This window comes from Callorhinchus milii, unplaced genomic scaffold, assembly GCF_018977255.1.
Source record: "Callorhinchus milii isolate IMCB2004 unplaced genomic scaffold, IMCB_Cmil_1.0 Scaffold24, whole genome shotgun sequence".
NCBI lineage: Eukaryota > Metazoa > Chordata > Chondrichthyes > Chimaeriformes > Callorhinchidae > Callorhinchus > Callorhinchus milii.
The window spans coordinates 5114472-5139685 of record NW_024704765.1 but is presented as its reverse complement, the minus strand read 5'-3'; the positions used below and the strand labels follow the sequence as shown (position 1 = coordinate 5139685).

Sequence of the window (25214 nt, the reverse complement as noted above, 5' to 3'; positions counted from 1 at the left end):
CATTGTATTTTTTTCTCTCTCTCTTGTCTTTCTCTCTCACCACCAATTTGCTTCCCCGGTAGTGAACTGAAATGAACCCAAGGCTTTTAATTAGTAGATGTCCAATTCCATTCAGATTGACTGTCAATGTGAGCGTCTCTCGCTGTCCACGTTAGCACCGCCCGCTCTGTGTTGGCGAGCGTTTCAGAAACACCAGATGTTTCAAACGAAAGGAATCCACTCAACTGTCCGAGTGTTTGTCCGGAAATGTCAGGAATGGCGTTCGGCCAGTTTGGCAAAGCGCAGCTCAGATTGTCGCTGTTCATTCTCTAACTTGTTTAATTTTTCGTATGGTCTTCAGGCCCGGTTCGTGCAACACTCACAATAACTAATAGTAATAATAATCCTTGCATTTGATACAGCGCCTTCACACGTCTACAAGACGTCTCAAGGCCCTTCGCAGGATAGACTGCAACGTGAATTGACCGTATATTTTGTGGGCGAAACGCGGCAGCCAATTGCACACAGCAGCGTCCCACAAACAGCCGTGGGTTGAAGTGACCAAATTATTATTCTTTTTATTGCTTTGAAGGAATTGACTGTATATTTTGTGGGGGGAGAAAGCTAAGTTTTGACCATAGCTCTGCAGTAATTGATTGAACCCCACCCCCGCCCCTCTCTCTCTCTCTCTCTCTCCTCTTCAGGGTCAGTGTGAGATTAACATTCGGAATAACCGTAACCAGACTCCTCTGCAGCTGGCGGTCACTCAGGGGCACTCTGACATGGTGCAGCTGCTGGTCACCGCGGGCTGCCACGTCAATGCCGAGGACGAGGACGGAGACACGGCCATGCACGTGGCCCTCAGCCGCCAGCAGCTCGTCAACACCATGGCAACGAGGGAGGGCGAGGGCTGCTCGCTGTACACGAGTGTGAGTTTGTGACTGTGTGTGCGTGTGCGTGGGTATGTGGGTGTTTGTGCCTGTGTGTTTGTGGGTGTGGGTGTTTGTGAGTGTGTGAGTTTATGGGTGTGTGTGTGTGTTTGTGGGTGTTTGTGTCTGTGTGTTTGTGGGTGTGTGTTTATGGGAATGTTTGTGTGGATGTGTGCGTTTGCGTGTGCGTGTGTTTGGGTGTGTGCATTTGTGTGTGCGTGTGGGTGTGGGTATGTGTGTGTTTGTGTGGGTGTGGGTGTTTGTGGGTGTGTGAGTTTATGGGTGTGTGTTTGTGGGTGTGTGGGTGTTTGAGTCGGTGGGTGTTTGTGGGTGGGTGTGGATGTGGGTGTTTGTGTGTTTATGGGTGTGTGTGGGTGGGTGGGTGTATGTGTGTGTGGGTGTATGTGTGCTTGTGTAGGTGTGTGGGTGTGTGGGTTTGTGGGTGTGTGTGGTTGTGGGGGTGTTTTTCTTTCGGGAAAAAAAGAATGATCAAAGCTGGATGATCATCATGGGAATTTAGCTGTGATGGCACTTGAGCCCTGGTATGATTTGTTTGAGACATTGAGACGCTTTTCTCTTTTTTGCTGCTCAGTTGCAGACCTCTGGGCTGCTGGGATCTGCCGATCTGAATGTCGGTGCCGTCATAGCCTGTTTCCTGGCTCAGGAAGGGGGAGATATTAACTACACCAACTACAAGGGTAAAACGCCACTGGATTTGGTCACCGATGGAAGAATTGTGCAGATAGTCAAAAGTTTTGCTGAGAAATTCAGGTAAAATAACAATAGTAATACATAATATATAACAATCCTTGTGTTTGATATAATGCCTTATGACGTTGAAACGTCTCAAAGCGCCTCACGTGGATTTTTGCTGTGACGTGTAGTGACTATGCAATAATAATAATAATAATCCTTGCATTTGATATAGTGCTTTTCACGTCTTCTAGGCGTTTCAAAGCGCTTCACAGAATAGACTGCAAAGTGAATTGACCGTATATTTGTGGGCGAAACAGCAGCGTCCCACAAACAGCTGTGGATTGAATGACCTTATTATTGTTAATTGATTACCATCCTCCTTTTCTCCTTCCCCTCCCTCCCCCCCCCCCCCCACCACCTACCCACCCCACTCCTTTATTATCCCAAACAAATAACAAATATGCTGGCATGAAAGGTGGCTGTCTGTAAAGAAAGTTGAACTTCAGTGTGTTACAAGTACCGATGCTTACCAGCGCCTGCTAAGTGAGTTTCGATTGGGGAATCAATTGAGTGAGAATCATTCTCATTCTTTCACCTGACCACCAGGTGGAGAGCCTCACAGCAGAGAGTCGACTTGACTATTACATTAGCGCATTCAGCGATAATAATAATAATAACAATAATAATCCTTGCATTTGATACAGCGCCTTATCACATCTTTGAGACGTCTCAAAGCGCTTCGCAGGATACACTGTAAAGTGGATAGACTGTATATTTTCTGGGCGAAATATACACGACTGTTTGTGGGACAGTCTGGCTGCCGCGTTTGGCCCACGAAATATACAGTCGATTCACTTTGTGGTATATTCGGTGAAGCGCGTTAAGACGTCTCGAAGACGCGATAAGGCGCTGGATCAGGTCATGTGAGTCATGACACAAAGTTGACGGCTGGAAGCTGAGGGTGTGTGGACTGCAGGAAGCCATATGGTCACCATAAGGGGGAAATTGGCAGGCGTCGGGGTATCTTTTGAATTCTTTCCAGCGCAGGTCCTTAACCTTCCTGTTGGTGTTTGTTACAGGGGATCTCAACAGCCAACAGGCACAGCTATTCTCCGTCGAGTTCACACGACTCCGAACACGATGACGAACCTCGCCATGCCGGTGTCAACGGGCCTTTCGGAGTGTCTGGTGTGCTCTGAGCTGACCATGCTCGTTCAGTTTTCACCCTGTCAGCACTGCGTAGTGTGCGAAGGTACAGTAAGCCAGCCCAGCACCGTGACACAATCACAAAGGCCGTGTCTGCGAGAATTATTGTGGCTTCCAGTCGTCTGTCCACAGTTTTAAGGAGAGAAGAAGGAAAGTCAGCTAACAGCAAGCGTAGTTTCCGAGAGAGAAGATATATTTAGAATTGCAAAGTAAGGGACAAGTTTCTGCTTTTATTCCCCCACCACCCCCCCCACTTGCGTTTAGTGCTGAACGTGTTTCAGACTGGGTCGACGATACAAAAGAAACCAGATGATTATTGGCACACTTCCGTTGCAGCATAAGAGGTTCCTGATGTTGAGCAGATGAGTGGGGGGGAGGAGAGGAAGGCTTGAGGCTGTGCTTCTCCAGGAGCTGACAGTGTGTGTTTGTATGTGTGTAGTAGATATGTGGGTGTTTTTGTATGTGTTCAGTGGGTATGTGTGTGTGTGTGTGTGTATGTATCTATGTGTGTAGTGGGTGTGTGGCATGTGTGTGTGTGTTTGTATGTGTGTAGTGTGTGTGTGTGTGTGCGCGTGTGTTGATGCACGCGCATTAGCACAAAATGTTCCTTGGGCGTTGATTTCTAAAATGTCTGTTTAATTCACAGAATGTGCTTTAAGAATGAAGAAATGCATCAAATGCCAAGTGACTATAACAAAGAAAGTCCGACACGGTAACACATTTCGCTATTCAGAACGTCACCTGAAACACTGACCTTTGACTCTGGTTTAGATTGCAGCCCAAAACGAACAAGATATCTGTATTCCGCTCGGTTGTTCAGAGATCAACTCACTCCTATAAGTTCTGGTGGCAATCACCCCACCACCACCTATTGCTGTCAGTGTCAGAGAATCAAAGAATGTTACAGCTCAGAAACGATTGTTTGTGGGACGCTGCTGTGCGCAATTGGAGACCAAGTTTCGCTCATAAAATATCCAGTCAATTCACTTTACAGTATATTGTGTGAAGTGCTTTTAGACGTCTCGAAGACATGATAGAGCGTTGTATCAAAAGCAAGGATTATTATTATTATTAAACCAGTGCTGATTTTGTTTTCCTCTCTCTCCACATGAGACGCTTGAATCTACTCCCACCAACCAGCTTTCTCCCCATGCTCTTTTATTTTCCCTTTTAACCTAGTGTCAAAATAATTTGCTTTTAAAAGAACTTTGGGGATTTAGGAATTTAATGCTAGCATCTGCCTAACCTAAATCCCTCCATGACCCCAGCACTTAGGGACAGTGATCAACTATGTAGCTTTCGTTGTGCACAAAATTTCAATTTTGCTCAGTATGCCTTTCCAAGGCCTCCCTGTTGACAGATTTGTAAGGTCGTCAGTGTAAGATTTAAATGTAAATACTCTTTGACCGTGCCTATGATCAACTCCCCTTTCTCTTAAGACACAAGTATCCTAAACAGGTTCAAAGTAGGCGGAAATTTGGGCTTCAGATAAGTGCAAGCAGGAGTAATGAGGGAACAAATCTGGTAGCAATGACACAGACACGACGGGTCACGTCTTTGCAGAAAATGTCTTTTTCTAAGAGTGCGGATCAGCAATAGGGACCCTAACCTCAACCTCTGTATCATTATCATCATAATAATAATCCTTGCATTTGATATAGCAAAACGCCCACAAATTATTATTATTTATATTATAATCTCTGTATCACACAGTGTAATTTCTGTCTATCTCCCATGTTCTGTACTTTGCATTATTCTTTCCATTTATTATGACTTGGTTGAAATGTTCACTGGTTTTACCCTGGAAGCTGATTTGGCCGGTAGCAGAGATCGATTCACCGACTTTCTGTTTACTTTCGTGCTTTGCAGATAACACAGAAGTCGAAAGCAACACCACGGCTGAACCTCCAGACCAGAGGAAGCTGCTGGAACAGCTGCAGTACAGATACAGACAGATGGAGGAGAGGATAACTTGTCCTATATGCATCGACAACCAGATCAAGCTCGTGTTCCAATGCGGCCACGGCTCGTGTCTAGAGTGCAGTGTGGCCCTGAAAGCATGTCCGATCTGTCGCCAGAACATTCGAGAGAGGATACAGATCTTTGTTTGATGCATGGCAAGCCATCTTTTCTATCATACTATCGGATTTCCAGACATTTTCTGTACCTTTTACCGCAGTACGTTTGTGCTTGCTTCGTTGACTTCAGATTTAACCCCCTCAGTACCACTGTTTGCATCAGTCCCATTTAGAATCATGTGGTTGCATTTTTTTGGTACCATTATATATGCCGTATTGAGCGAGAGACGAGAATTGCAAAAAATTTGTTTTTCCTTCTGCCCCTTCCTAACTTGAAACGAATGTCCCGCTATGCAAGAACTGGCGGGAATTAACGCACTTCGATAACAAAAGCAGCGAAACAGCGTACAGAACGCAAAGTAAATTTCCCAACCGCCCCAAATGCCGCTCTGTTAATAGATGCTAATGCTTGAGACGTGCGCCCAGTCGCATTCAAGAGACCTGCTGCGTATGTATTTATATAAAAAGTGCACACTGTAAAAAAAATCCTTAATCTAACCACTGTGGTTCATAGTCTGTTGTATATATTTAAAGATCCTAGGACTATAAAAATGAACTTCAATCTTCCAGATACAATGCCTTCCAGCCAAACGTTAGCAGCCATACAGGGGCTTCTATAAGGATACAATTACTTCCGTATACATATATATCATTAATTATATGACTTTTTGGGGGGACGAAACCCAACTTTTTTTTTTGCTATTTTCCACTGCATTCTGCCATTTTCGTTTCGGTATGCGTGGTCATAATCAAGTACAATAATTCCTCGTACCATGTCCTAAAAAGGTGGTAACAAATGACAGAATGTGTGTGGAGAACCCTGGCTAGTTGATTCACGAGAGAGAGCGAGAGAGAGAAAAAAAAATCAGATAAAAATCTATATTTTTTTCCCCTGTTGATATTCAGTGCAGTCTTTTTTGACCAGATGGGAACCTTGCAGAGAATATATTGCACATCGATTCTGCTGGTGTCTTGGCCAACAGTACCCTCCCCCAAATACAAATTGCTCGCTTCGCCTCACGTGGCTGTTGATGGGTCATTGCTGTGTTCAAATTTACTGTTGCATTCGCCGTCAAAAATATCTGGTCGCTACACAGTACAATCCAGTGAAGTGATTTGAGATATCCTCCCGATGTAAAAGATCTCTGTATCAAATGGAAGATTGTTCTTATTACCCTTGCACATTTTGCCGTCAATGCTACCCCCTTTTTAAAAGTACCGGTACTTTATATTTGAGCCATTTAGACTGGCACACTGAATCCTATTTGACTGAATATCCATTTGGCTGATCGTAAGCAAAATCAAGTGATGAATGTCTGCAAGAAAGGGATCGCTGTCAAACTTTACAACCCAACTAATGCATTTTTCTTCTTAAAAATGAGTACGCTTGATTTGAGTGCTATTTGCAGAAGTATAACTTTATTCGGAGCCAGGTTTATATGTTTATTATTTAAGTATTTCAGAAAGAAATTTATTCTCCTCTCTGTTTTTAAAAGGAGAGATCGCAAATGCAGATCCGTCCGAATGGAGACTCAGTGTAGTAATAGCAATTTGCACATAAATGTCTACAGTATGGTGTACTGTGCCACCGACACCTAGTGGCAGAATATCACTGTTACACTAACATTTGTTCGTCCAATATGATATTGAATACACTTGTCCATATGGTTCTAACGTTTGAACGTTCACAAGTCACCTTATGTCAGGAGCCAAGCTCCTGGCCTGTGTTTGGACTAACCACTACATTCTGTTGCAAGCAATAAACTAATTGGAAACCTAAAGGTAAAACACTGTTGAAAAGGGCACTTAATAGATTTGGTATCGTAAGGATGTTCATTTTTTTTACACACAGTTTTGACAGATTAAGGTGTCAGTGTACAAAAGATATCTAATGCTGTTTATGCCATTCCCCTTAAACGAAAGCAAGTTCAAAGAAAATTGCCACCTTGGCAAATTGGAGGGGGAATCGCGTTTTAAACACAAAACCAACTCGACACACTGCAGTCTCGGAACTAAAATGGTGCTTCATTTAGATTGAGTGGTGATGACTTGTGTCTATTGTTACTGATTGAAGGTCGTGGTTTTATTGCAACCAAGAGTTTCAAGGCGTCTTTCGTATTAAAAACATTTTTCATTATTGCTTTACAATGGGAACTCCTTTTGGAAACAAGTAACGGAAAGGTGGCTTTTTATAAGCAATCATGTTCAGTAATAGACCCACTTTCCCCCCTCTCCCTCTCCTCCCCCACCCCCCCAAGTGAAACTTCATAGAATTATGTGAGTGTCATTTTTGATTTATTTAATCTTGGGCCACCGTGAGCTCAAATACTTGTGTCTATTTAATATTTCCTGTGTTCAAAATAAGGTCTAGCAGATCAAGATAAGAGCTCGGGAAATGGAACGGGGGAGAATAATAGCGATGAGAAGACTTGTACTATGATTTGCTTGCTGTATACCTTGTACGTGCATTTGTGTGATCTGTGCATCGACGTAGCTTTTCCTTACCTGTTGAACGGATTTGTGTGTCATTTTATTGAGGCGTCACATAACGATGCAGCCTTTATATCCAGCTCGAGTTTTACTGTCAGTAAAGCATATGTGCCAAAAGGTTTGTGTCACTGTGGAGACGGCCTGGTCAGGAATTAACTGTTGAAATAAACGGGTGATTTCTTAATGCCTGGATCTCACAGGCATGTTCCTCGTTTTCTTTTTTTTCCCCCCCACTTCTTAAAAAAAATCTTAATGCCGCAGAAATTTGTAGCCGCTCGAATTGATATCGTTGAGAGAGTCTTTCTGCGAAGGGCAGATTGTTTTTCACCTGTTGCTAAGTGTTGGTAGACTATAGGATTTTAAGGTTGACTTAAATCGGAGTGAGAGAGAGAGAGAGAGATTGCGCTGCATGTCTTCACAGAGATATTATTTCCCCAACGATTGTTCAGGTTGTTGTTGCTTTATTCACAAAAAGGGTCAAATGTTCCAAGATTTGTAACATGAGGGACTTTGAATCACAAGAAGCTGCTTCCTCGCAAGCTAAGACCACTAGCAAACAGGTTTTTAAAAACGTGGAGTTTGTCTTAACGACCAGCAATGATACCAGTACCTGTCACCTTCATCGACTGTTTTCATCGTAATTTGCTTTCCCAGCTCCGATTTAAGATTTGTCCGACAAAGTCTTAAGATTGCAAAGCCCCCCCCCCGCCCATGTGTCTACTCCTCCGCATCGTAACATTACCGACGATTTGATGCCTGAAACGAAACAGCGGGTAGTTAAACAAACTGATTTTCGTACAGGTTAAGAGAACGGAAACCACGAGAAGACGGGAGTTCCCAAAGGGTATTGTGTTTTAGCTTCACTTACATTTACTTACATTAGAGATCTTGGTGTCATTGCCTTACCATCATCTGCTGGGCTTCTGTCTCCACAGAACAAATTGTTGAAGTTGTGTATGTTGTGAATAAATTATTTTGAATTACAAGCGTTGCTGGTGTTTCAGGAATATCTGAAGCTAAGAAGCGGCTTATGTTATTTACCCCCACTCCCCTCGCCACCGCCATCACAAAAAAATATTCCCGTTCCACTTACCCTTGAATTTCCCTTTCCAGTCATTTTCTGTGTGAAGAAATGCTTCCTGATGTGTGTGTGTGTGTGTGTGCGTTTGTGTTTGTGGTGTGTATGTGTGTCCTTAACAATTCCTAAACCTCTCTAACCTTGTTTTGCTCAGAAGGCTTATACCGGCAGAACAAATTGGCCCACGTTAGTTTGCCTTATGTTTCCCACATGTCGCTAATGGACCAAACCATGAACATTGCCAAACTGAGTGGAGCAAAGGTTGGAGTGATGAACAGCCCAGGGACAGGCATACCTTAGCCCTATTAATTGGTCGTCAAGTAAGTGGTCATTTAAGGCTTCAAAGCAATGCACGAGGCTTTGCCAAACGACTTTGCAACGACAGACTTCTTCCTCCTTGCGTAGACGTGTAACAAACCAAGTGGCTGACTGTATAAAAAAGCCTTGTTTTAATTCAGCTGAGTGGGCTATTCAGCACATTTTAGAACGGTTCAATATGATGTAGCCTTTTATTGTGTGCCGCCTTCAGGCTCCAGATAGATTTGGCAGATTGTTCTCACAGCGGAAAGCCCGAGTACAGAGCGGATTCCCCGCTGGGTCTATTATCCTGACATCGTAGGTGTGAGTCAGGCTCAGTTGGCAGCGATCTGACCTTCCAAGTCAGAAGGTGATGGGCTCAGGCTCCAAGTCCACACTTTGAGCTCATAGTCTAAACTGACACTGCAATGCAGTGTTGGGGAAACCCTGCAATGTCAGAGATGGCGTCCTTCAAATGAGACGCAAACCAAGGCCCCATCTGTGCTGGTCCTGTTGACCCTGTCTGAAAAGAGAAGGGAGTTTCTGCCAATGCCCTGACCAATAATAATTCTTTCTTCCTCCACCCGCCACCCTTCCCCCACCAAAAAAAAATCTGTTCATGGTTGTTTGTGGAACGCTGCAGTGTGCAAACAGGCTACCTCGTTGCTTAGAAATGTGCAGTTAATGGACTTTGCAGAGATGTTTAGATGTGATAAGGTGCTATGTCAAATGTGTGGATTATTGTCATATCTCACTCTTAACGTTAGTATGGATCTGTGTGTGTGGTGGGGGCGGGCAGGAGGGCTGATCGCTTATCAAATCTTGGAGTGTGGCAGTGTTAGATCTTGTGGAATTTCTTCTGCCTTTGAACTATTGGGCTCTGTTTCATGTTGACTTCCCTCCATCTCCAAAGACAAATGCAAATAACGCTGGAATTTTTTTCAAGTAGGAGTTGGTATCATCTGCAGTACAAAATGTCTGGTCACTGCACATTCTGTTTCTGTGAAATCCTGTGATGCGCTTTGAGGCATCCTCCCAATGTCAAAGGCATTTGTATCAAATGTTAGGATGATGATGAGGCACTATATTAAATGCAAGGATTATTATTATTATTCACACCTTGTGCAATGCCCCCCTTGGGGAGCAACGCCTCAAGTTCAGACATCTCGCTGCACCAAGCACAGTTGGGCCATTGCTGTAACTTTTCTTTTTAGCTCAGTCTTTACACACCGATTGCATTTGATTCTAAAAGGGTAAATGAACCAACAACAACAACAACTTGCATTTGTAAACCGACCCTAATGCAGTGCAGGGTCCCAGTGCGCTTAGGTGAAAGTTTCTGTTTTAAACGTAAGACCAATGGAGCACATTATTACGCCAAAAACGCCTTTCTCGGTTGAGGAAAGGCCTGAGAAAAAGCGAATGAGAAGTCGGAAAGAAAACCATGGCCTTTGGATCCCTTTTCTTTTTTGCCCCTTTTATATTTTTAGCAAAGTTTGTAGCACATCCTACAGTTGAGTTTGCAAAAACCTACAGAACCAGCCTAATGACCTCTGATTTGTGAACATCCACTCGCACAACCCTATTATCCCCCATGAGCTTTCACAGATCAGTGAACAGTTAGGATAAGCAACTCGCTAATCCTTTTCCCTTTGTCTCCGCCCTAAAATGATTAACTCTTAAATTCTCCTTTACATCCACATCCATCGCGGGATTTACAATCAGTTAACATTTAATTGCAGCATTTATTTCCCCCTCTTCAATAATTTCCAGCAACCGACGATTAAAAGACAAATATACAGAGATTCCTAACTTTGAGCTTCCTGATTCCTTGCTGATTCCTGAGAGATTCTGTTTAGAGGGAATGGAATTCACTTCACAGGATGAATCTTTCAGACAACCATCTGCCCTTTAACTTTACAAACTCCGTCACCGATTGATATAACAGCAACAAATTGCATTTGTATAGCTCCTTTTAATCACTGGTGTGGGTTCAAGCTCCACAAATCTAGTCCGACGCATTATTTAGGAAGCACTGCATTGTCAATGATGCTGCCCTTCGCATTAGTGGAGTCCTGTAGCTCAGTGGTTAGAGCACTCGCTTTGCAAGTGAGAGACCTGAGTTCAATCCCAGGCAGAGGGCGAAACCTTGGGCAAGTTTCCTTACTCCACACAGAGCCGAATAATAATCCCTCCAAAAAAAACAAAAAACAAAAACAATAATTAAATTGGTCATTTTCAATCTACGACTGTTTGTGGGACATTGCTGTGCGCAATTGGCTGCCGCGTTCGCCCACAAATATACAGTCAATTCACTTTACAGTGTGTTCTGTGAAGCGCTTTGGGACGTCCTCCTGACGTGAAAAGCGCTATATCAAATGCAAGGATTATTATTATTATTATTAATTGGTTAGAGCACTCGCCTCGCAAGCGAGAGGAACTGGGTTCGATTCCCGGGTGGGGCCAAAAGTAGGAACCCGGTTGTTAGTCAATTGGTGGATCCTTAATGTAAAATAATAATAATTTGGTCACTCCATCCATAACTGTTTGTGGGACGCTGCTCTGTGCAATTGGCTGCCACGCTTCGCCCACGAAATACGCAGTCAATTCACTTTACGGTATATCCTGTGAAGCGCTTTGAGACGTCTCGAAGATTTTAAAGCACAATCTCAAACACAAGGATTATTATCCCGTCTGCCTGTTCAGGTGGAAGTTAGCATTCCCACGGCACTATTCAAAAAGAGAAGGGAGATTATCATGTTGACTTGGCCAACTGGATAAATTGATCATTCACCTCCATGGTTAATTGTGGGACCTTTGGCTGTGGGGAAAATGACTGTGTTCACTGATGATAAAAGGCGCTATGCATGACAGCAATTAATGTAAGGAGCTGCGAGATATTTTGAATTTATAGGTGCTATTAAAATACAACTACTTTGTCTGATGTGACCTACATGGTCCGCTGTGAGAGTGGAGACAGACTTCTCTGATTCACAGTTGCATTTTGCGAGCTTCCTATCCCGAGGTTTATAAATTCACCTCTTGTATGGGTTTTGGAAACCCTCCACTTCTGTGGGGGCAGCTTGGTTTGGCTCTCTGGGAGAGGCTTTGGGAGAGATGTCAGGCAGGCTACTAAATCCTCCCCAGCAGGTGGGACGGGAACCTTGAGTATAAGGTACAAAAGGATGTAGAGTCCAGTAGCTTAGTGGCCTCGCAAGAGAGAGGAATGAATGGGTTTGATTTCCGGCAGGGCAAAACATTGGGCAAGTTTGCTTAGTCCATTCTCCGCTGTTTACCAAGCAGTAATTAGGATTGCGGTTGTTAGTCGATTTGGGAATCACTTTTCTGGGGGTAATAATCCCTTCAAAAATTAATGGTAATAATAATTTGGTCACTCAATCCACGACTGTTTGTGGGACACTGCTGTGGGAATTGGCTGCTACATTTCGCCCACGAAACATACAGTCAATTCGCTTTACAGCATATCCTGTGAAGCGCTTGGAGACATCGCGAAGACATGATAAGGCGCTGTATAAAATGAAAGGATTATTATTAACAGAGGAACAAAAGAAACCAGTGAGGAAGGAAAAATGCCACAATCCTTAAAACATTCAGTGAAAGAAAAGCTGATTCACAATCTAGCTGCAAAGTGTCTTCTCCTGAGCTGAAGTTTTGTCTCCCTCGTTTGTGTTCAGTATTTAACCTAAATATTTTTATGGAGGAAGTCAAGTCACATTTAAGCCAGCGATGTTGCTACAGCAACTGTTATTTCTGGCATCCGCGAAGCCACGTTAAATAAGCTTTTTTTTTACCAGTGTTTGTCTGGAATTGCTTTTATCGCATTTATTCGCACTTAAATGTTTATCTATAATAGGAGCAGACAGACAGGACCTGACAGTCAGTCACAATGCAGTTAAATAGCTTTACAAAGACTTTTGTGTGTGTGTGTGTGTGTGTATAATGGGGCAGGGAGTTTCAATGCACACAGCTTTGAAAGACACGGCTTTGCATTGATGTAAACTGTGTGATGAGAATTGACCTATATGGAATCAATTTAATTTTTTTTTTGCTTTTTTTTTATCTGGCACATCTCAACAATGTAATGTTCGCCAATAGCTTCGCATCTGAGACTGATTACAGCTCAGAAGTAGCCAGCCCAGATCAGGAAGTTCACAGTCTTCCCCAGCTGTTTCTTGCTAACTTGCAAACTAAATGGATAGAGGTCTTTTTGAGAACTACATTTGAAGTAACGTGATACCATTTCGCTGTTTTTTTTTTAAAAAAAGCACCGACTCGGAAATGAAGTTTATGTAAGTGTTACTGAACTAAAAAGAGTCATTGAAAAACCTTCTCTGTGTTAACAGCAGTAGCGATAGTAAAGAGTGACTACCAGGCTGTTGTGGTCTTGAATGCAGTGTCTGGGTTCAGAAACGCTGACTAAACTCGAGGAAAAGTGACCTGCAAAGTAGTCCAAATGGATTTGGCTCCGACCTCAGAGGTTAAGGACTACTTCCCGAATATTAATGTTATTCTGTGCATTGTAACGGCAATTGCTTTTGTAGCCGGGGAGCGAGATGTGGATGCAGTTCCTGCCTGGAGAACTCGGTTGGTGAGTATCGACCATAATCAACACCTTAACCCCCTGTGTGCTACAAGTTTCTGAATGCTTGTAATAATATTAATGCTAATAATCCTTTTGATACAGTGCCTTATCACGTCTTCGAGCCGTCTTGAAGCCCTTCCCAGAATACTCTGTAAATGTAGTGACTGTGTTTTGCGATGTTGTAATCAATGCGCTTTCAGGCACTAATCTGAGCCCCGAAACTCTAGGACACTCTTCCTCTATCCCTCTGCTTTGCCCCTTCCTACCCCATCTTCAGATCGGGCCTGAAGACCTTCCTCTTCGACCGTACCTACGGTCATCTCCCCCAATCCCCCCGCCCGGCTCGAGGTCATGCTCTGCCACTGTTTAGCGCTCTGGGACGCTATCCTGTGTGAGGGGCGCTGTGTAAATGCTGATTAAAGAAAGATTCATCCAGTTCCCTCTAATCGGAGCCCCTCGGGGGGAACAAGGAATCGGGAAGCTCAAAGTTAGGAATCTCTGCATATTTGGTTTTAATCATTGGATTATAGGGAATTAGTCATGACCGAGGGGCTCCAGGAGGTCATCACCTCCTGCCTCTTGGGGCCCACAGACACACAGACACACATTCATAGACACACAGAGATACACTCACAGACACAAAGAAACACACACTCAGATACACAGAGTGACACACATTCAGACATACAGAGAGAGACACAGAGAGACACACAAACAGAGAAAGACATACTCAGAAACACGGAGAAACACACTCACAGACACAGATACACACACAGACACAGAGAGACACACACACTCACAGACACACAGAGAGACGCACACACTCACAGACACACAGAGAGACGCACACACTCACAGACACAGAGAGACGCACACACAGACACACAGGGAGACACACACACAGACACACAGAGAAACACACTCACAAACAGAGAGACACACACAGAGAGACACACACTCACAGATACAGAGAGACACACACACTCACAGACACAGAGACATACACCACACACTCAAAAACACAAAGAGAGAGACACTCACAGACACCGACAGAGACCACACACTGACCGACAGAAACACACACACTCACAGACACAGTGACACACACTTACAGACACGTAGAGAGACACACACTCAGAGACAGAGAGACGCACACTCACAGAACACCAGAGAGATAGACAGACTCAACATCATTCTCTCTTCATTGTGTTTGGGCAGTTTTGAAAATTTGCAACAAACTACTTTGTGAATCTCACCAAAAGAAAGCCCTCCCTTATTCTACTTTGCAAATACCTACAGCCTACATTAAACCCCAGGTGTGTCTCTTTAACTTCTCCAGCAAAGTTGAAATACAGTGAACTTCTGATAACCCGTCACTCCAAGAGAAAAGGAATCATTGATGAGTTATTCACACTTGCGATTTGTGTCTCTATGTATAAATCGGTCAGGATACTGACAGTACGATGACTTTAAGATATCTTTAAAGAGGAGTCATTTGCAGGTTCATGGTGGAAAAGACAGGTAAAGTGGGACTGAATGAGTGAATTGCTGTTTGAAAGAGTCAGCACAAGAGTTGATGGGCTGAAATAGCCTTTTTCTGTGCTGAACATTTCTGTGGTTCTGTCAGATTTGGGTCATTTTAACGGTTGTACTTGATAGGAACACGCTGCTTCGTCCAGCTTAATGGTGTTGGATATCTTTATGGTGCACTCCACAGTGCAACATCAGGCCAGGAGGAAGAGATATACCCTAACTCCACAGATGCAGAAATGGGACCACTTCAATCTCACCTACAAGTACGTACAACGTGGGCATAAACATAGACATAAAACTTCCATCACAGGACGGGGTATCGGTAAACTAATCCTTAGTTTGTTGAGATACAATTGTGTTTTGAAGCCCTGAAGCTATTTAAGGTGGAGTTTTATTATTAATATTATGATAATAATGGTTATTAAATAATAATACCAGTTTTCAATTGTTTAATTAATATAAATTGCACTGGAAATAGCATTACACAGCAACACACCAGGTGCGTATCAGTAACTAGCGTTTAACTGGTGTAGCTAGTTTTAGCAGTTTAATTAGAGGACACAGATTTAAGCTCATTATCAAAAGATCAAAGGGAGGAAGGCTGAGGTTTGGAGAAATGTTTTTACACACAGAGGGCTGCTAGAATGCAGAATGTCCAACCTGATGAATTGGTTGAGAAGAATTGGACTAAACGACCCATTCTCTAACAGTGAGCCAATGTGGCATAATGGGCCAAATGGCCTCTTTTTGTCCTTATGGCTCCACAGCTTGGGAATGACTCATGTTTAGGTGGATGTCCTCAAAATTTAGGTGGATGTTTCGTCCACAAAACACACAGTCAATTCACTTTACAGTGTATTCTGTGAAGTGCTTTCAGACATCTCAAAGACATGATAAGTCGCATGGAGTCCTGTAGCTCAGTGGTTAGAGCACTCGCCTTGCAAACAAGAGATCTGGGTTTGATTCCCGGCAGGGTGAAACCTTGGATAAGTTTCCTTACTCCACACGCCTCCGTTGACCTAGCAGTAAGCAGGATCACGGTGGTTACTCGATTGGCGGATCACAATTCCTTCAAAAAAATTTGGTCACTCAATCCACACCGTTTGTGGGATCTGCTGTGCGCAATTGGCTGCCATGTTTCGCCCAAAAAATACACAGTTAATTCACTTTACAGTATATTCTGTGAGGTGCCTTGTGACGTCTCGAAGACGTGATAAGGCGCTTTATCGAATGCACGGATTATTATTACTTCCTTTCACTTCCATGGCCTGATACTTTTGAATATTAAGTTAAAAGTAAAACCGCTGTGTAACATGTTGGCAGAAAATAAAAGGTTGTGATTTTAAAATCCAACCTCATGGACCTAATGGCTTCAGATGCTTTTTTTAAATGCAGAACTGCTCTCCAAATTGTTGGGGCTTTGTGGCTTACCACACTGAGGTACAAGTGAAGTTTAGAAACCTGGGTTTGGCAAAGTCTTTCCTCCAGGAATGTCTCGAACGCAAAGCTGTGCTGTTGTTACACAGATCATTGATTTCCCATTCGAGCACCCGGTTATAATAATAATAATAATAATAATAATAATCGTTGCCATTGATACAGCCCCTTACGACATCTCAAAGCGCTTCACAGAATATACAGTAAAGTGAAATGACTGTATATTTTGTGGGCAAAACGCGGCAGCCAATTGTGCACAGCAGCATCTCCACAAACAGTCTCTCCGCCCAGGAATATTGCCTCGCTTTTGGCAGATCAAAGTTTCCCTTGCTGGGGAGGAATCACCCTGATCGGTATCACTAAACCATAAACCGCATGCATGCAAATGGAAGGAATGAGCATCTTAGCAAACAAACTCCCTCCCAGCGCTGTCTACTTCCCTATTCCTTTTATCTGGTGCTTTGAAATGCATCCTACCAGTACATTCCTAGCTGAAATCTGTACATTATTTATATATAATCCCCTCGTTAGTAAAGGAGGTGTGTGACTCACTCTGCCGACACAACCCCCTCTCACTGCCACTCACTAGCGAGTGTTTGTTATCTCGCCCCCGGTCTTTATTAACAAATCATAAAGTGCGGTTTTAATAAACCGCCCACCGCGCGCGCCCCCCCATTTGAAAACCAGAAGAATTAATCAGCTGGCCTGAAAACAAATCCTCAGCGACAAGGAATTCAAATCCTGTGTTTGTTTACTTCAGCCAGAATCACTTTGTCACGCTCGGAAACTTAGTGTAATCATAATACTGTACTGTATATTTTTGTCAATGCAAATAAATCCGACTTGGGGGTTTGCAGTTACCACTTACTAACCAGTGTTTTATTGTACGCACCTGGTTCTGGCACAACCTGCCACCGTTTAGCTGTTCCATATCACACTCGTTCCTCCTTTGGGCCCAAGTCAAACACTAATAATAATAATAATAAACCTTGCATTTGAATCCTGTGAAGTGGTTTGGAGGCGTCCGCCCAATACAAAAGATGTGATATCAAATGCAAGGATTTTTTTCCCCTTATTTCTTATTTGCGTAGACTGTGGCCACTTTAGTTTGGAATCGTTTCTTTCCCCCTGCCCCCCCCCCACCAAAAAAAAAACCCTGATCCTGTGCAAACTCCAGTGAATCATTCCTAACGTTTTACTCATTTGAAATGTTTGTACAGTACAACAGTGGTCAGTTTACAGAGAGCTGCTGCTAAATTACGTTCAGAGTTTCTTGGTGAGATTAAGGGTTGGAGCAAGGGTTCAGCGGGAAGAGGAAGGAAGTTGTGACATGATGTGTAATGTGGGATTGCACTTGTAATAAATATCATGCGTGAATGAGGTTGCTTCCATTCACAGAATTCTGTCCTTTCCAAAGACTTTGAATGAAAACGATACCCGGAAAGGAATTGCAGAAGCTTTCCAAATGTGGAGCAAAGTTTCGCCTTTTAATTTCACAGAAGTCCATGAGTCCAGGAACGCTGATATCAAACTCGGTGAGTGAGGGCTAGAGGGAACACTTGGGTGTTGTTTGTTAGATCTGGTGTCGCTTGGGTGTCTTGGTAGACCTGAGCTGATCGCATCTCTTTTGCAAACCTGCCATGGTGATGTTTAAGAACTAAACAGCAGAGGATGTTGATAAAGAACAAATTAGAAAGATGGATCCTTTCCAAGAACAAATGAGGTAGAGGCAATGATACCTCGGGACACGGTACGCAATTTGGGACATGACCTGTGCATTTGACAGCCGGGATGGTGGATGGACCTCGATCTTCTGTCGTCTAGCGATTATGTTCTTATGATCAGACATATCTAACAAACAACAAAAAAGTTCCCCTGTGTCTTTGCCATAATGCTAAAATTCTGTTAAAATTCTGTTCTAATTCGGAAAAGTGTCATTTCAAAGGGACTTTGGGTTGACTGAATTCATTCGGTTTCCTCTGTTTCTGTCTCTAGGACGGCAGTTTTTCAGTCGGGTCACGAGAAATATTGAGCCACTGGACCCCAAGTTACCAGGAACCCAAGTTAATTTGACTCTATGATTAGTGTATTTGCGCGTAGTCATTATTTAGGAACATAGGAATTGACGAAAAGAGACCAAGGCTCATCTAGTCTGCCCTCTACCATCCTGGTAGTCACATGCTGCAAGAGGTGGGTAATTGGAGTTGAGGTACAGGTAAACCATGATCTTATAGAATGGCAGAACAGGCTCGAGGGGCTGAATGGCCTCCTCCTGATTTCTACCTTCCTAGTAATGGAGATGTTAGTAGCAATTAATTCCGTATGGTTTGGTCTACAGACACATTGAGGGAAGAGCTTTGTGTGTGAGATAATAATAATCCTTGCATTTGATATAACGCCTTATCACTTTAGATAGAGATCACCTTTAAGACTTTCTACAGCAGCGCAACTGTATACATCGGGCCCTGATATCAATTATATTTTTCCTACTCCTTCTCAGGCTTTTATTCCATCAATCACACTGACTGTTGGGCCACCCCCTCTCACCCCTGCTTTGATGGGATAACTGGAGAGTTGGCCCATGCCTTCTTCCCACCTCACGGAGAAATCCATTTTGATGATTACGAACATTGGATCCTGGGGAAAACCCACTTCAGCTGGAGGAAAGGTTAGTTTCTCTGGAAGCTTAAAAGGTCCTGATCCCAACTCCCAGCTCGGGTCCAAATCCCTGACTGTCCAGCACCTTGGGACGTCCTCCTGAACGTGAAAGGCGCTATACAAATGTAATTTGTTGTTGTTGAATCGCTTTGAGATGTTCTTGACTTATATTACATGCAAACATTACTATTATCATTAATAAATATCGGAGTCTAGAGTATGCGTTATTTCTTAACAGGAGGTTTAAATGACTACCCCGATTTAAAATAATAATAATAATTTGGTCACTCAATCCACGGCTGTTTGTGGAACGCTGCTGTGTTTTGCCCACAAAATATACAATCAATTCATTTTACAGTAGATTCTGTGAAGCGCTTTGAGACGTCTCGAAAACTGATAAGGCGCTATATCGAATGCAAAGATGATTATTATTGTTGTTATTAAAAAGGTTCATGTGTCTTGTTTGCTTGTCACAGTGGTCTGGCTGACCGACTTGGTGCACATCACAGCCCATGAGATCGGCCACAGCCTGGGGTTAATGCACTCGCTCAACACTAACGCACTGATGAACAAAAACGCGACCTTAACAGGCAAGACGAAGATCACACAGGACGACATGTGGGGCATTTGGAGGCTGTACGGTAAGATTCATTATTACCGTATTCCCATTACCGAATGTTACCAGCCCTAAACCTGTGTTTGAGGATACGGATGCCTGGTGTTAGGAATGTGGGAAACATAGGGATTCGCTTTAAATAGAAACAAAAGGCCTCTCTTTTCCTCTTTCAGGTTGTTTGGACAGACGAGCCGAATGTCTTCCTTGGGCACAGCGAGGCCTGTGCCGGAAACTTCCCAAACTAATGACCAAGTACTGTCCGCACAGCTGTGACTTCTGCCTTGGTATGAGACGCCCCCTTCCTCACTCCCTCATTTCCCACCCACCCCGCACCATGAGCTTTGAATTAGAATTGGAAAGAAACAACATTGATTGATCTCATGGCCGGTTCTCCACAGATCCTCCGATATCCACCAACCCCCCCACCCCGGTGCCTCCCAGGACCAAAGTGAGGACTGTCCACAAGGGGAAGAACGTCACAGTCCGATGTGGTCAGAAGATCGCTGCTAAGAAGGGGATCGTGCAGTAAGTAGTGTGTGTGAGGTCGTACGATTCATTGTGCAGCTCGGTGGCTCAATTCAATACAGCACATTTATGACCTGGGTGTGATAATGGTGCCTTGCAATCTCTCGGAGAATATGACTTAATAATGATTCTTGCATTGGATACAGAGCCTTATTACGTCGGTGAGACTTCTGGAAGCGCTTCACAGAGTATTCTGTAAAGTGAATTAACTGTAGTCCTGTAGCTCAGTATATTCTGTGAAGCGCTTTGAGATGTGATAAGGTGCTATATCAAATGCAAGCATTATTATTATAACTGTATATTTAGTGAAAGTCAGTATTTTGAAGTTAATGAGATTCAGCCTTCTGCCCGCGCTCAGTTTGGGGAGAGGTCCAATGATTTTGGACGGGATTAAGATTTCCATTGGTGACATGAAACAAACTGAGGTCTGGAGTCCAGACCACAGAGCCAGCACCTCAGAAACCAGAGGCGAGATGAAGCCATTTGGCCGGGCATGTTTAACTTCTCCGCATTCGGGCCAGAACAAACAATCGTGGTTTCTCCGACTCAAACCTTTAACTAACTTGCACTTGCCCAGTCTGTAATATGGAAATAGCTTTGTGCATACGTATCCTGTCCATCACGGAGCAAGACAGATAACAAGGTTTTCTTAGAAACGCGCTCACTCTCTCTCTGGTCAGAGAGAGTCTCGGAGTCTTCGAGCTGCTGTTTTGTCTCGTTTGAGATCCTTGGGTGTATTAAATTAACTTTTGTTTTAATTTGCGAAAACTCCCGCACTATTGCAGTGACTGTGCTAACGTCCATTGCTGTTCTGCCCCACTCTCTGCTACTTGCTCCCCAAATAACTTCACATTGCTCTACTCTCTCTGTGTCTCTCGCTCTGCCTTCAAAACTCTCGCAGCAAAGCTAACTCTTTGACCCATGCCTTTGGTGAACCCATCCCACCCTCCTCTCCTCCCTGTTTCTATCATGGACATTGTATCTTATACAGAAGCTGCTTTATTATAATAATTATTATTATTAACACTTTCTTTCTGGTATTCTTACCATAACATGACCAGTAAACAACAACTGTAACAAATTGCATTTGTATAGCGCCTTTCACATCGGGAGGACAGTTGCTAGAAACTTTGCCGTTGACCTCCACAACTGGTGCTGTTTGATGGAGTTTCCTCTGCGAAGGATGTGATCGAGAAGTTGCCTGAACCTCAGGGGTCCAGTGAAGCGGCTTTGTACAGACTTCGCTCTCTGGTTGACTTGTGTTGCGTTGTGTGCCAGGAGATCGGGACCTCTTGATTATATGATGTGTAAACATATTAACTGTTTCCCGAGCAGTAAGTAGGAACATGTTCCGGTTGTTAGTCGATTGGCAGAGCGCTTTACTTGGAGTAATAATCCCTCCCACTCCCCTCAAAAAACATGCGGTCACTCAATCCACGACTGTTTTGTGGGGACGCTGCTGTGCGCAACTGGCTGCCGGGTTTCGCCCACAAAATACGTGGTCAATCCACTTTACAGCACATTCTGTGAAGCGCTTTGAGACGTCTCAGTGACGTGATTAGGCGCTGTATCAAATGCAAGGATTATTATTATTTTGAAACCCATCCTAACGTCCTTTTTTTTTGCCTGTTGCTGACTCCTAGGTTGAATCAGTGCCATCTTCTGGTTAGATTACAAAGTGTCATGAAATTCTATTTGGATTTATTTTCCTACAGAGCTGACTTGAAACGGGAAATTAGTTACTCTACTCAATGCGATTTCTTTTGTGGCTCACTGGGTAGCACTTTCATCTCTGAGTCAGAAGGTTGTGGGTTCAAGCCCCAGTCTGGGACAAAGTCTAAGGTGACATTTATTTAATAATAATAATTATAATTATTAGTTAACAACAACAACAACTTGCAATTATATAGCGCCCTTCACATGGAGTAGCATCCTTGACAGTGGCTGAGTCTGACAACGAGCCAAGGGGAGAGGTAATAATCCTTGAATTTGATACAGCAGCTTATCACGTCTTCGAGACGTCTCAAAGCGCTTCACAGAATGTACTGTAAAGTGAATTGACTCACAGCGAAGACACCAGTACGATAGTTTGTCCCCTTCTCTCCTGATCATGTGCTGGGGAACCACCATCTCCCGCAGGACCTCGCGCACACATCTCAGGCTATCACCAGGTGTGTGGCTGCTGGAGAGCGTAACAGAATTGCACGGTGAGAAACGAGAGCCAGTGACACGAGTTGTGGCTTCCACTGTTGCAGCTCACATCATAGATTATAGGTCAAAAGACACCTTTTCCCTGGTTTATTACCAGCAGAATGCGGTGTGATTACCGGTCTCTTGGGATGGGATGGGATTCCTGGAGTCCTGTAGCTCAGTGGTTAGAGCACTTGCCTCGCAAGCGAGAGACCTGGGTTTGATTCCCAGTAGGGCCAAGTTTCCTTACTCCCAACACGCATTACCAAGCAGTAAGTAGGAACCCGGTTGTTAGGTGGATCACTTTTCTGGGCGTAATAATTCCTTAAAAAAAAGTAACTTGGTCACTTCAATCCACGACTGTTTGTGGGACACTGCTGTGCGCAATTGGCTGCCGTGTTTTGCCCACAAATATACAGTCAATTCACTTTACAGTATATCGTGTAAAGCGCTTTGAGACGTCTCGAAGACTTGAAAGGGCGCTGTATCAAATGCAAGGATTATTACCTCTCCCTTTGGCTCGGTGTCAGACTCAGCCACAGTGAAAGGCCCCCGGTACGCCATCCCGGGTGAATGGCGCTAGTATTGTTGTTGTTAAATAATAATCAATATTATTATTGCGGGAGAGGGATTGAGGGAGAGAGCTCCAGAGCTTTGGGGAGTAGTGGCTGAAGGCAGTTACCAATGGTGGAGTGGAGGGGACAAGGGACAAACAGGAGGCTGGAGCCAGCTGAGCGGAGGCAACGGGTTGTGGTGTGGGGGGGGTAAGCAGATCGGATAGGTAGGAAGGTGCGAGGGTATGAAGCGATTTGATGGGGGGCATTCCTTGCACAGCCAATTCACATAGCTATTTAAAGTGAGTTTCCAACTGGTATCCTCGCCAACAATCCTCGAGGATCATCCACCTCTTGGCTGTAGGTAGAGGACTTTGCTTTGTTCTGGTGTGCATTTGCCAACAAAAAGCAGGTCCCGGCAGTAATTTTTATTTCGTAATCATCATTATGGATGCTATAAAAACACAGGTTTTCCCTTCTCCTATCCATTCCCCCGCTCCTGAACACTTTAGTTGCTCCCTCATGGTCGTTCAGCACATCCATAATTCACAATTTATTGCCTCTAAAATATCTTTTAGCCTCTAACCTCTAGACGTTAACAGTGTGAAATAAAGCTTGCAAGAATTTCCTGTTACTGATGTTAAATTGATGTCTCCTTGCTCGTGAATACCAGAGATGTACTCGATATCCTTCCGTTCTCAGCTATAAACCTGGTATTTTATGAAACTCTTGAAGGAAATTAAATTGTTTTTTTGGCTCCCTCTTTTACTTGAGGATTTCGCACTGGGTTCGGTGCTTTCAATGTAAGTGTTACTGACCTGTACTGTACATGTGTTATAGTAATAATAATCCTTGCATTTGATAAAAGTGTCTTATCACGTCTTCGAGACGTCTCAAAGCACTTCACAGAATGTACTATAAAGTGAATTGACTGTGTATTTTGTGGGCGAAACGTGGCCAATTGTGCACAGCAGCGTCCCCACAAACAGTCGTGGATGGAGTGACCAAATTATTATTTTCTGAAGGAACTTTTACCCCCAGAAAATCCTGCAGTTTAAGCACTTACCCGGCCTGTAAAATCCATCTGTCAGCTTAGAATTTGAAACAATTGTCTGCAAGAGTTTGCACTTGAATACATAGACGCACAGTACATTCCTCCTTTGATGTAGGAAACATCTTAAATTCATCTTTAGCTACTTGCCCCACTCAGCAGGGCGGGAGATTGCGGGGGGAGAGCGCGGGAGGAAGTGGCTAAAGGTGCAATCAGAGAGGTTTTTGCCCGGAGACGAATGGCTTTCTTCAATACTGTTTTAAGACTGTTTGTGTGCACGGGTGTCTCTCAGTAGAGCAACAAACGTGTGGCTTTTATCTGCATTGATTTCTGTTTTTCAGCTGGTACAAAGATGGTGAACCTCTGGAGTTTTCCTATCCCGGTTATATCTCCATGAGAGGCAATAAGCTCAGTATCATTGCCAACGCCATCAACGAGGGGACCTACATGTGCCTGGTGAAGAAACGGGGCAAAACTCTGACCAAATACTCCTGGGAGATAAAGGTCAAAGAATAAGATGATGCTCGACCCAACGAAAAAACAGTGCAGTTCGTGACATTAGACCAGGGTGGTCCAACCAACAGGCACGGGCTGATTTCATCCCCCTCCCCTCCATTTCATCTGTCCCCCCCCCCACCCCATAACCCGTAAAAGTTATGTTTCTGGGACCCACGGACGTTTCTCAAATACGGTATCCAGCCCTCAGCAGCCACAAGGTTGGACTCCTCCTGCGTTAGACGCTTGATGTTACGTGACAACAGAGATGTTTGATTTATTGCATTTGCTTGAGATTAAGTAACGTGTACTCAGAGAAGTGTTTGGAAATACAGATTCACGTCTGATTTGCCTTGAGATACTCACCACTTGCTCCGTCAATAGCTTAGCAAGTTTATGTAGTGAATAAAGCAGCTCACCGTAATACCATTTATGGGAAGAGACGGGGGCTCAATTTCACACGCAGTTACTTCAGTGTTTGACATTAATTCTGATTTTTAAAAAATATTACATAGAACTATGTGTATATGTAGATTAATGAGTTGAAATTGCAAGTTTTTTTTCCTGTGTTAGTAAGATATATCGCAGTCTGATAAAATATAAATTGTCCCAATAAATGTAAGAACATTTCTACAGCACAGATTTTATTTTCTGCAATGTTATAATGTAATAATCCTTGCTTTTGATATAGCTCCTTTTCGTGTCTTGATTTAAGTGATTGAGTGACCAAATTATTATTTTTTTTGAAAGGGATTACCACCCTCAGAAAAGTGATCCACCAATTGACTTAACAACTGGA

The 25214-nt window shown here is 43.6% G+C and overlaps 2 protein-coding genes across 6 annotated transcripts in view; both read left to right on the top strand.

Annotated features, from left to right (window-relative positions):
• Positions 1 to 8364, top strand: part of mib2 (MIB E3 ubiquitin protein ligase 2) — a 100180-nt gene extending 91816 nt beyond the window's left edge. For all 4 annotated transcript variants that reach the window (XM_007907256.2, XM_007907258.2, XM_007907257.2 and 1 more), the window contains 5 exons: positions 684 to 908; positions 1501 to 1679; positions 2684 to 2856; positions 3457 to 3522; positions 4680 to 8364. In XM_007907256.2, coding sequence (XP_007905447.1) covers positions 684 to 908; positions 1501 to 1679; positions 2684 to 2856; positions 3457 to 3522; positions 4680 to 4921 — 885 coding nt within the window. In that variant the 3' untranslated portion in view covers positions 4922 to 8364. The remainder of the gene's footprint in view (positions 1 to 683; positions 909 to 1500; positions 1680 to 2683; positions 2857 to 3456; positions 3523 to 4679) is intronic.
• A 4754-nt stretch (positions 8365 to 13118) lies between these two features.
• Positions 13119 to 25041, top strand: mmp23ba (matrix metallopeptidase 23ba). Of its 2 annotated transcripts, XM_007907261.2 has the most exons (8): positions 13119 to 13362; positions 15016 to 15152; positions 17725 to 17861; positions 18827 to 18994; positions 19461 to 19625; positions 19774 to 19884; positions 19999 to 20125; positions 24262 to 25041. In XM_007907261.2, the coding sequence occupies exons 1-8, from the start codon at positions 13228 to 13230 to the stop codon at positions 24434 to 24436; spliced, it is 1155 nt and encodes a 384-aa protein (XP_007905452.1). In that variant the 5' UTR covers positions 13119 to 13227; the 3' UTR covers positions 24437 to 25041. The 2 variants fall into 2 exon arrangements, with proteins under 2 accessions (XP_007905452.1, XP_042199702.1); XM_042343768.1 differs by lacking the exon at positions 13119 to 13362 and having other exon boundaries at positions 15076 to 15152; positions 17744 to 17861.
• Positions 25042 to 25214: the final 173 nt, after the last annotated feature.